The 12,232-nt window shown below is 44.9% G+C and overlaps 2 protein-coding genes across 5 annotated transcripts in view; one reads left to right on the forward strand and one right to left on the reverse strand.

The window, feature by feature from the left end:
- The window catches only part of LOC137623145 (nucleolar and coiled-body phosphoprotein 1-like), a 524,118-nt gene that overhangs the window by 175,366 nt on the left and 336,520 nt on the right, over positions 1 to 12,232 (reverse strand). The gene's annotated exons all lie outside the window — the stretch shown is intronic.
- LOC137623140 (large subunit GTPase 1 homolog) overlaps positions 1,073 to 12,232 on the forward strand; it is a 33,464-nt gene continuing 22,304 nt past the window's right edge. Inside the window, exons 1-2 of the mRNA XM_068353821.1 lie at positions 1,073 to 1,237; positions 11,580 to 11,702. Coding sequence (XP_068209922.1) covers positions 1,142 to 1,237; positions 11,580 to 11,702 — 219 coding nt within the window. The 5' untranslated portion in view covers positions 1,073 to 1,141. The remainder of the gene's footprint in view (positions 1,238 to 11,579; positions 11,703 to 12,232) is intronic.

The raw sequence follows: 12,232 nt of genomic DNA on the forward strand, positions 1-12,232 counted from the left end.
ATTATATTAAAATATTTATATATTGACATTCTTTTTTATAGTTGATAAAAGATAAATAGTGTATCCTACAATTTCGAAATTGTTAGCTTATATGTAGGTTATTTCAAAGAGTACTTTACCCATAAGATAGTGGTTAATTTCGTTTTTAGTTAATGCATAGTTGCTAGCCACAAACACTTGCAATATAATCTGTTGCAACTATTCTACAAATATAGATATATATTTAACATTATTTTGTTTAGTAAACAAATTACAATAACTATAATTACATCAACTTTACAGTTGAACAATTTACTATTCTTGAACGTTTGAGTTTATAGTGGTATCATAGTATTGCTAAAAGCAAGTTATCATGTAAATATGGAAGTAAATTCTGCTTCACTTATTATAGGTACATACGATATATGTAAATATCAAAGAATAGCTGGAAAAACGTAAAAAATATAGGTAAATCTATAATGGCTTCCTTTTCGTACAAGGTAATCTAAGAGAGAACAATTACAATTGCTAGGAGTTACAATATGATATAAAAAATATCTTTTGTAAATTTAATCATTTTAACGTTATGTTTCTACTTGTAGTGAAAGATTAAGTTTCTATAATGACAGGAAACCACAATATTGAGAAATCTGACATATTTCGCTAATTGTTCTACTTGTGAAAATGATGAGAATATATACTGTATTCATTCCAAAATCAAAACATTGTTTCTAGTCCTAGGTAGTGCCATGGCCTCTGTACCATGGTCTTCCACTTTCTTGGGTGAGAGTTCTCTTGCTTGAGGGTATATTCGGGCATACTATTGTATCTTATGTTTTCTCCTTATTTTGTTTAAGTTTTTATAGCTTATATAGGAAATATTTATTTTTATTTTACTGTTTTTAAAATATTTTTGCTTGTTTCCTTTCCTCATTGGGCTATTTTCCCTGTTTTTCCAACTAGGGTTGTAGCTTAGCAAGTAATAATAATAATAATGCAAACACAAAGGAAACCGACTCAATGTGTAAGAAAAGAGGAGCCGATGTAAAGACAACATTACAATCTTACTAATGCGTTACTTCGTGTCTTGCAGTCGTGTTGTGAAGTCAAGTGACGTTATCTAATCAAGTTTATTTCACATCAAAATACTAAAAACACCAAAATGGGAGGCAAGAAAGGAAACAAAGGCTCTTCAGACCTTGGGAGAAGTATAATGAAAGACAGATTTGGGAAGAGGAACAAACCTGCCACGTCTTTGGTAAGAACCTGTCATGCATGTAGGCCATAGAAGGCCTACCAGAAGGCCTTTGTGTGAATGATGCAGTTTGGCCTGCCTTTTTAGTCACGGCTAGGAGCTATGATGAAATTCTATTTAATATTTTCGTACTAATTTGATAATTAATTTAGGGTGTGTCGCGGTATCTATTTTTATGAAATAACCATTAAATTTGACATTATTACAATATCCATGTTTGGTTTTAATCTCATTGATTAAAAAAAAAAAAAAAAGGTTTCATTGTAGTGTATTACAGGGCAATGTAACCTAGGAAAACAAACTACTTTTTCTTATAGAAAAAATTACTCTCTCTTCGAAAATGACACTCGTTCCCGTCGCAAATGAATAGTTTCAGAAATATCACAAAAAGGTTTCATTGAATTACCAACAAAAAAACGTTTGTGCACAGTTTGTTGGGTCACCAGGCCTACCAATCATAGAAAATTAAGGCTATTCACGTGTATGACATATTGCCGAACTAACTCTAATTATCGGTATCCACTTACTGGTCTTTGCTTTGCCATGGCTCGCATCACTTACAATTTAACATTATCTCGTTTCTCTTATCTCGTTAGCCATGTGGATAAGTATTTTGTTAAACAAATAATCAGTGACCCAACTACCTACACACTACCTTAAAAACGGTGCTAAAGTAAATTCTTAATATAAATTCATAGGGAAATCTAATAAATAGAGCATTTTTATAATTCACTAGCTAAAATCTACCTTGGTTTCTGTGACAGTATACCTAGCGTAATGTAAAGATAATGGATTATTTATTTTTTATTAAAATGCTGTCACGATTATTGCACATTTTTTTTTATTTAACCACGAGTCATGTGTCATTTATTGCAATATTTAACCTTTTCGAGAACTTATCCATATTTTATCTTTTCAAGAAGTTATCCATATTTTACCTTTTCAAAAAGTTATCTTCATTTTACCTTTTTAAGAAGTAATCTACATTTTACCTTTTCAAAAAGTTATTCACATTTTCCCTTTTCACGAAGTTATCCACATTTTACCTTTTCACGAAGTTATCCACATTTTACCTTTTCACGAAGTTATCCACATTTTACCTTTTCACAAAGTTATCCACATTTTACCTTTTGACGAAGTTATCCACATTTTACCTTTACGAGAAGTAAGGTTCCCCTGCTGTATAGGACCAGGAATGCAGTCCTTAAAGTAAAGTAAGTAACCTACCTTAAACCTAGGGAGTTGAGGATTGAACTTTCACATGATAGCAGTGCGAGACCCTCCCGCATTCTTGCCTCTTATGATTTTATATTTAATAGAGTGCGATTGTTGATAATTACAGTACATTTATAATTTCTTCATGGTTATCAAACCATAAAATTATTAAAAATCTCTCGGATTATTATTACTACTAAGCTACAACCCTAGTTTGAAAAGCAAGACACTAAACCAAAGGGCTCCAACAGGGAAACATAGCCCAGTGAGGAAAGGAAATAAATAAACCATAAATTCTAAAATATTTTAACAGCAGTAACAACATTAAAATAAATCTTTTATATATAAACTATGAAACTTGATAAAAACAAGAGGAATAGAAATAAAAAAGAATAGTGTGCCCTAGTGTACCCCTAAGCAAGAGATCTCTACACCAAGACAGTGGAAGGCCATGATATAGAGGCTGTGGCACTGCCCAAGACTAGAGAACAATGGTTTGATTTTGGAGTGGCCTTCTAAAAGAGCTTCTCACCGTAGATCGGTGTTCATTTGTAATTTGTTGAAGTAGAAATGTTACTGTATATGTCATAATTTTTCTTGATCAGAAGTGAATTTTAATTTCTTGAAAAATCTTAATTTTGAGAAAGTCTTGAAGATATAGAACTTTTTACATAGACTGTAATTGACACCTGTTTTTATGTAGATAAATTGAAAATGCCCAGACACCTATAGGTCTGCGTGCTAAGTCCCCAGGAGCCATTGCCTGGCCATCCTTGGTTCTAGCTTGATGGAGAGGGGCCCTTGACCACTGATCATATGTATATATGGCCATTTTCTAGGGTATTGTCACTCTCTCTTGCCTCTGTCATTCATGAGTGACCTTTAACCCTTTAAATATTCTTTACAATTACTAGAGCTTACCTAGGTTTAAGGTCATAACTGAATTTTTTTTTCTTTCTTTTTAATGATTTTGCAATAGTTGAGATTATGACTGAAATAACATGAAGTTAGGGAGTTGGCAAGCATTAACAGTACAGTGTACCATAAGGTTGTAACTGAAATTTTTTTTTTCTTATGAATTTACAATAGTTGAGTTTATGACAGAAGTAACATGGATGGGGAGTTGGAAAGAGTTAACAGTACAGTATACAGTACTAGTTAAGAAAATATTATTTATATATCTTAGTAGACCTCTGATAGGCAAGGACATATGCTTGTTTTTTTTTTTTTTAAACTGTTGTACACTACTGATAAGACTGAATCGTCGTCATCGTCGTCAGCGCCCACTCGTGTCCGAGTATTAGGTTCTGTCGTTAGCCATCAGCCTCCTGAGAAAGAGATGAAGAAGGGTGGAGGAAACGACAGAATGCCAGTAGCTGGGTGTATTGTTTTGGGTGGTCATGGCTTTGCAACGGCCACGCACACACACTTGGCCCACACCGTTTTCACCGCGGCTCAAGACATATGAGACAGGCGGCTTCTCCGATGTTGGTTGCATCGGGCTGCCGGGTTCTTGTTATGTCAAGGCCTGCCTTGTTGCCTGCCCGACAGGCATTGCCCTCTTCCGCCAGCGCTGGGAAGCTCCGCCGTTGGGGTCTTGTTTGGTTTGATTTTGGAGTTTTCCTTCTCCTAGCCTTTGCCTATCTTAAAATAAAGGAGAAGGCCTCTGATGGTCCAGCACTTTGCTGCAGTAGAGGGGCTTGAGTGTCTCAATGATGGGCTGGGCAATGGCGTTGGGACAGTTTATCCACCCTGGCAGGCTCAACCATACCGCTAAGGCCAGTTCTGAGAGACCAGACCAAGACTGGACCCCTATAGGCCTATAGGCTATAAGACTGAATAGGTTAAGCCTAATTTTATGTTGAGTTAAAGGCTAATAGGTTAAGCCTAATTTTATGTTGAGTTAAGGCTAATAGGTTAAGCCTAATTTTATGTTGAGTTAAGGCTAATAGGTTAAGCCTAATTTTATGTTGAGTTAAGGCTAATAGGTTAAGCCTAATTTTATGTTGAGTTAAAGGCTAATAGGTTAAGCCTAATTTTATGTTGAGTTAAGGCTAATAGGTTAAGCCTAATTTTATGTTGAGTTAAGGCTAATAGGTTAAGCCTAATTTTATGTTGAGTTAAAGGCTAATAGGTTAAGCCTAATTTTATGTTGAGTTAAGGCTAATAGGTTAAGCCTAATTTTATGTAAGTTAAAGGCTAATAAGTTAAGCCTAATTTTATGTTGAGTTAAAGGCTAATAGGTTAAGCCTAATTTGTTCCAACACGAATACTTACCTCGAACTACTTTCTATAGGAGTTACTGGTAATCTCCTCTCTATCGACCAGAGTTTTGCGTATGTTACCCCCCACTCCGCTCTCTAAGTAGACCTACCCCCGGCATCAAGGAATGTGCCCCGAGGGTAGGATCAAGGTAGGTCGCTGCTTGGCTGGGTCAGCCTCATCATTAAGTTCTCTGGTCGCGTGGCGTTCACACCTCGCTCTCGTTCTCTGTCGATCCTTTGTGTGCGTTCTAGTGCCCCACGTGTTCCCAGCGTGGCAATTTACGTTTTCCAGTGTGCTTTTCCCAAGTGTTCCTGTGCGTTCACCTTCCACCCGTGTGCTTACCTAGTGTTTTCATTGATTCCCTTAGTGCTTGTGTCGTGCGTTGTGTGCATTATGGAGCAAATTCGCCGTTGTCCTGGGCCTAGAGCCGGGAAATCGTGTGGAGCGTTCCTCTCCATGCCGGAAGTGGATCCTCACTCCCTTTGTTCCTCCTGTAGGGGAAAAGTTTGCTCGTCAGCAGATACGTGCCCCGAGTGTGTAGACTGGAGCGATATACAGTGGGTACGCTACGGTACCAAAAAGAGGAAATCAGCGAAACGTTCCCCCAGGAAAATTAGTGTTTCCTCGCCGATACTATCACCCAGTGAGCGGTCCGACGGGGCCTCGGTTTCACCGTCCCCTACACAGAGTAGGGGACGAGGTAAGTCTAGTGTTGTGGATGAACAAGGCGTCCTTTCCCAGGAGCCCAGTGTAAGTGCAGTGCCAATGGCGGGCCCCTCTAGGGCTAGTGAAGGATCCAGTAGTGCGTCCGGAGAGTCGGCCCTTGTGCTCGGGGGGAACGCTTCCTCCGATGACCCCTTGTGGGGTAGTAACGCGGTATCGGTATCACCGCCGCCCTCGTGGGCATGTGCTTCTGGTTCGTCGTTAGGGGGAGACAACCAGAGGAAAGTTCGACCTTCGGGTAACGATGCCTTCGGTTGGAGGCTCCCGAAGACGCCGGGTAGGTCACCCCTAAGGATGGATGTGACCCTGGATCCCTGGCTCCCGGGCATGGAACAGTTTGAGTCGTTCCCAACCCTCCCCACAGAAGTCCCCGATGACTTCCTCCAGCCCTCGACCTCTGGCATTCAACGCCCGAAGAAGTCCCCCGCAGTCCCCGCTACCAGCCGACACGCGATGAACACAGTGTCGTCGGGCTCATCGGACGTCTATTCCTCGTCAGAGGAAGAGGTCAGGGTGAAACACCGCTGTCGGAGGGAGCGGTCCAGGAGCGAGCGTTCCCGTTCGAAGTCGCGTTCTCGGTATAGCAGAAAGCGCTCCCGCTCCCCAGGCCGTAAGTATAGGAGAAGTGTATCTCCCGGTGGCGCCTGGATCTACGTATCTTCGCGGGACTCGAAGGTGCTTCGTTCCCCAGACCGCTGGTCCAGTGAGCGATCGCCAAGGCTGCCGTCCTCTAAGCACAGCCTTGACCCTCGCGACCTGGCTCGCAGGAAAGACCTCTCTAGAAAGCATAAGTCCTCGAGGCCTCCGGTTCACCCCGCCCAGCGGGGGGAAACGCGCTTCTTGTCAGGCAGCCTGGCCGAACCAGCCCAGCTGGTGCGGCCTTCGGGTCGGAAGGAACGGTTCCCGCTGTCGGGTCAGCCCATGGGAACCGCGTCCTCAGCACCCAGAGCCTTAGGGCGTACGAGAGTCCCCGCTGAACCAGCGGTACCTGCATTATCCCGAGCCCCTGGTGCGGACATACCCGCAGATGAGGTCCAGTACCTCGGGAGGACGGCGCCCCTGGCCCCAAGGGCTAGGCGTCCAGTCGGCGTGCCCGGTAACCCGGCTCCCCCGCCCCAGGCCGAGACCTCGGCTGACGGAGGGGAGGGTTCCCCGACGGAGGACTCCGCCTATAGGAGAGTGGTTAGCCTTATCAGAAGGCACCACGAAATAGCAGAACCTGCGGCTACGGATGGAGATTCCTGGAGGTCAAGCCTGCTGAGGATCATGCAAACTCCCTCCCAACCTAAGACGTCCCTAGCACTCCCTCTAGCCCGAGATCTAGTTCTAGGGCAAGAGTACATCGACAAGGTAGTGGCCAGCAATGCCGAGGCCCCCAAAACCCAGAGTGCCTCGAAATTGCTCCAGGGCCTCAAAACCCAAGGGAAAGTCTATGTGCCAGCAGGACGTCGCCCAGGTCCTTGTAAAGTGGAGTCGGCCGTAGACATTCTGAGTCAAGGCGTCTCAGACGATAGAGCCTCTTCGGCCCCAGTCTGTTTCTCGCCAGCAGAAGCCTCCATGATGGAGGAAATGTCGCGAGACTTAGTCAACGTCTCCTCTTGGCTGGACTGGTGGGCTTCCACGTTGGTGGGTGTTCAAGCCTCCTTCGACCCCGAGGACCCTGACCAGCAAGGCCTACTGAGGGACCTCATTACCTCCGGGGGTAAAACCCTGAAGTTTCTGACTTATTAGTCTCTCGCCCTAACAGCCAACTGGGTTCTCCGTAAGCGAGACACTGTGCTAACGAAGGTGTCTCGGAAGGTACCAGACAGGGAGGCGCGAGCCATTCGCAGCCTGCCCCTGTGGGGAGAGTCTCTGTTTCCTCTGAAGGAACTAGAAGCCATAATGGAGAAGGTCTCGAAAAAGAAGGAGGCCAACGGCCCCAGACCGACGACTTCTAGGAGACCGCCCTACAAGAGGTCCGTCTCGGATAGCGCCGCGACGCCCCAAGCCTCTTCCAGCACTACGAGGAGAGAGGCCCCCTCTTCCTCCTGGTCCACAACGCCTCAGCCCTCCCGCAGGGGAGCTGCAGCGCCCTCAAACTCCTTCAGGTCGGGTTACTCCGCCTCTAGGAGAGGCAGATCAGGCCGCCCCTCTAGAAGAAGATAGAGTGGGAGGCTCCCTATCCCCGCCCAAGCCTCGGGTTGGGGGATGCCTCAGACAACATTGGCAAGCATGGAAGGCTCAAGGGGCAGAGCCTTGGACAGTGTCCGTTCTAAAGGAGGGCTACAGACTTCCGTTCCTAACGGAACCACCCCCTCTTATTCCGGCCAACCGGACAGAATGGCTAGCTCCCAAGGACCCGTTAAAGAGGACCACCCTTCAAGAGGAGGTATCCTCCATGTTAGAGAAGTGCACAATGGAAGAAGTTCTTCTCCCAGGGCCAGGTTTCTACAGTCGCCTGTTCCTGGTGGAGAAAGCGACGGGGGGTTGGAGACCGGTTATAGATCTGTCAGCTCTCAACAAGTTCGTCAAGAAGACGGACTTCAAAATGGACACTCCGAAGTCAGTCCTGCTGTCCTTGAGGGAGAAAGATTTTATGATGACCGTCGACCTCAAGGACGCATACTTCCAAATTCCGATCCACCCCTCGAGTCGGAAGTTCCTCCGGGTGAAATGGGGTTCCCAGATCCTGCAATTCAGGACTCTTTGCTTCGGTCTGTCAACAGCGCCCCAGGTGTTCACGAGAGTCTTCACGACTGTCTCAGTGTGGGCTCATGAACGAGGCATCCGCCTTATCAGATACCTGGACGACTGGTTGCTCCTTTCCGCCTCAAAGGCCCTCTTGGAGTAACAAGGGAGAAGTCTCCTCCAGGTTTGGAGAGATCTGGGGATTGTAATCAACCCGAAGAAGTCAAATCTATCCCCGTCCACCAGAATGAACTACTTGGGGATGACATTGGACACCATTCAGGGAAAAGTTTTCCCTTCGGAGGACAGGATAAGGAACCTCAGGCACATCATTCAGCCGTTCCTGTCAGAACACCCCAGGAGAGCGAAAGACTGGCAGAGGCTGATAGGCCACCTGGTCTCATTGGAGAAACTAGTTCCCCAAAGGAGGGTAGGGCTCAGATCCATCCAATGGAATCTCAAGAACCTCTGGTGCCAGACGGACTCACAACAAGTGCTGATTCCAGTCCTTCCAAACACGAGACCCTCCCTGGAATGGTGGCACTGCCAGTCGAACTCCCTCAAGGGGATGCCCTTCGGGACCGGCCCTCCCGAGTTACTTCTGTAACCAAGGATGGGGAGCCCATATCCTCGACGAAACGGCACGAGGTACCTGGTTGGAAGGGGAGAAGCAACTCCACATCAATGTCCTGGAGTTGAAAGCAGTCCAGAAGGCGTGCCTACACTTTGCAAGTCTGCTAAAGGGAAACACCGTGGCGTTGATGTGCGACAACGCCACGGTAGTAGCATACATAAAGAAACAGGGAGGCTTGAAATCGAGAGAGTTGTGCGATCTCACCATAGAGATTCTAAATTGGGCAGAAGAAAATCACGTGGTGTTGTTAGCAAGGTTCATTCCCGGGAAGAAAAACGTTCTGGCCGACGGCCTCAGCAGAATGGGCCAGATAGTAGGGACAGAATGGTCCCTTCTCCCGGAAGTAGCCAGGCTCATCATTCAGCGCTGGGGTTCCCCGGTGATGGACCTCTTTGCAACAAAACTCAACGCCCAACTCCCAGTCTATTGCTCCCCTGTACCAGACCCGAAAGCAGCCTTAGAAGACGCCTTTCAGCACAAGTGGGACGATCTGGATGTGTACGCTTTTCCCCCTTTCACGTTGATAAGACAAGTGCTCAACAGAGTAAGGACCGCCCGAAACCTAAAGATGACTTTGGTAGCGCCCTGGTGGCCGGAGAGAGAGTGGTTCGCGGACCTAAAAGACCTAGCGAGTCAACCGCCGTGGCGACCTTCTGCACCAGCCTCACTTTCTCAAGCTCCACGACAACCCACTCTCCCTTCGTCTTCACGCCTGGAGACTATCGAGCGGCTCCTGAAGAAGGAAGGATATTCTCCCCCCACGGCTAAGAGAATGTCTCTACTGTATACCTGAGAAAGTCGTCAGCCGCGGTATACCAGGCAAAATGGGCCTCCTTCACGAAGTGGTGCTCTGAGAGGCATATTAGACCTCTTAAGGCCTCTGTCCCAGACATAGCAGATTTTCTGGTGTTTCTTAGGGACAAGGTAGGAATGTCAATTCCAGCCATAAAAGGAGTTAGAGCCGCCTTAGGCCAAGTCTTCCTCCTGAAGGGCATCGACCTGGGGGCCTCGAGACACACAGCGATGCTTGTCAAGAGTTTCGAGCAGTCTTGCCCCCCTCAGGCGAGTAGGGTGCCCCAGTGGGACTTAGCCAAGGTCCTGAAGATGCTGTGTCGTCCCCCCTTTGAACCCTTGAAGGATATCGTAGACAAAGATCTCACCTTCAAGGCCGTCTTCTTGCAGGCCTTGGCGTCCGCTAAGAGAGTGGGAGAGATCCATGGTCTGTCATACGACGTTTCTCATTCAAAGGGGTGGAAAGAAGTATCCTTCAAGTTCGTGCCTTCTTTTGTGGCCAAGACTCAGAACCCAGCATTCTGGGACCTTGAGTTTGAAGGTTTCTCAATTCCTGCCATCCCTAAGACAGGCAATGCAGAAGACTTGAAATTGTGCCCAGTGCGAACAATTAGGAAATACCTGGAAAGGACAGCGCATCTCCGACCAGGCATCAAGAGCCTCTTCGTTTCCACAGGTATTAATAAGAAACAAGATTCCAAAAACACCATTTCCTTCTGGTTGAGACAAGTTATCGCCAGAACCTACAAGGAAGATGGCATGGCAGTGCCAGGCACTCCCCGGCCTCATGACATCAGGGGCCTGAGCACCTCCTTAGCCTTTGAGAGAAACATGGCAGTGGGACAGATCCTGCGAGCAGGTACTTGGTCGAACCAGTCAACCTTTACTGCCCACTACCTCAAGGACTACTCAAGAAAATCCTTGGACGGGTTCTCCATTGGAACAGTCATCTCCGCCCTCCAAGTGGTGTAATGGTAAAAACCCCAGGCGCGTTCAAGACTAGCGACCGGTAGGCACAAGTGCGGTTTCCTACCTCCTACCCAGTTGCTTACTTGCCTCTTCGGGGAATACCGACTGTTCCCATAAAATAACACATTCTTCACGACTACGCTCCTGGAAGGAACGTCAAAAGAAGTTTTTTAAAGGGTGAGTACTTAGACACTAACGTGAATTTTTGTGTAGTCACCCTCGCTTCCGCTTTCTAGTAGGTCCCGTTATCCATAGGCCTCTTGGCCTCCACGGCCCGGGTCAGGGGGTCAGAATAGCACTCCCGCCTCCTAAAGTGTAAGTCTCCTATAGAAAGTAGTTCGAGGTAAGTATTCGTGTTGGAACAAATAAAAAATTTTAAGTAATTTTTATTTTTCCTAACATACTTACCGAGAACTACTTTCGGGTAATGGCCCTCCCTTCCTTCCCCGAGTGCCTCTCTTCCCTTGCTAGCATTGTGCTAATTCAATAGAACTTAATGATGAGGCTGACCCAGCCAAGCAGCGACCTACCTTGATCCTACCCTCGGGGCACATTCCTTGATGCCGGGGGTAGGTCTACTTAGAGAGCAGAGTGGGGGGTAACATACGCAAAACTCTGGTCGATAGAGAGGAGATTACCAGTAACTCCTATAGAAAGTAGTTCGAGGTAAGTATGTTTGGAAAAATAAAAATTACTTAAAATTTTTGATTTTATGTTGAGTTAAAGGCTAATAGGTTAAGCCTAATTTTATGTTGAGTTAAAGGCTAATAGGTTAAGCCTAATTTTATGTTGAGTTAAAGGCTAATTGTGATAAAATCGTCCAAATTGATATTGCCTATCATAAGACCATGAAAAATATGTTCTTATTTATCATTTGTATTTCAGATATACTTAATTGATAGTGTAGAATGTTTTTGAAACTATAACCTTTACGTAGCTATAAAAGGCTGTTCATCTTTTATTTCAGATATGATATATTCAATTAATAGTGTTGAATGTTTTTAAAACTATAAACTTTACGTAGTTATAAAAGGCTGTTCATCTTTTAAAGTTTTTAATATAACTTTATGCTTTCAGTTACACACATCAGAACTGAATGACGGCCAGGATTGGAACAGAATAGATTTCAATTCTGTGACGGAGCAAACTCCCGTCGAGGAATTCCTGAATACAGCAGAGTTGGCTGGAAGAGAATTTCAGGTGAGGATTTTTCTATGTTTTATTTAGTTTTGTAACAAAGTCCATATAGTGGGGAAAAAAATGCTTTACGGGGCATTTTTATTTTACGTTTGAATGTTTCATAGGTCGTTATGCTGCAAGTGTTTGAAGTACAGAAGCTCCTCAACTCACAAACATCCGGAGATACAAACAAATCCAATTGAAAATAACAAAGATTACAAAAAAATACTGTAATAAAACAATATTATATTATTTAATACAAAAGGCAAAACAACATTTGTAACAACCTGATATCTATTTCATATGAAACCCGACTATTTTTTGACTCTTGTAGCTGGAAATCATAGGCATGGTACGGTATTTAGGTTAGGTCTATCCTAGGATAAAATTGAACCAAATTTGACTTGCAAACAGCGTCTTGGAACCGATTAACCCTTTTATCCTCAAAGGACGTACTGGTACGTTTCACAAAACTCATCCCTTGACCCCCATGGACGTACTGGTACGTCCTTGCAAAAAAATGGTATTTACATTTTTTAAAAAATATTTTT

Source organism: Palaemon carinicauda, chromosome 30 (assembly GCF_036898095.1).
Source record: "Palaemon carinicauda isolate YSFRI2023 chromosome 30, ASM3689809v2, whole genome shotgun sequence".
In the NCBI taxonomy this organism is placed as follows: Eukaryota; Metazoa; Arthropoda; class Malacostraca; order Decapoda; family Palaemonidae; genus Palaemon; species Palaemon carinicauda.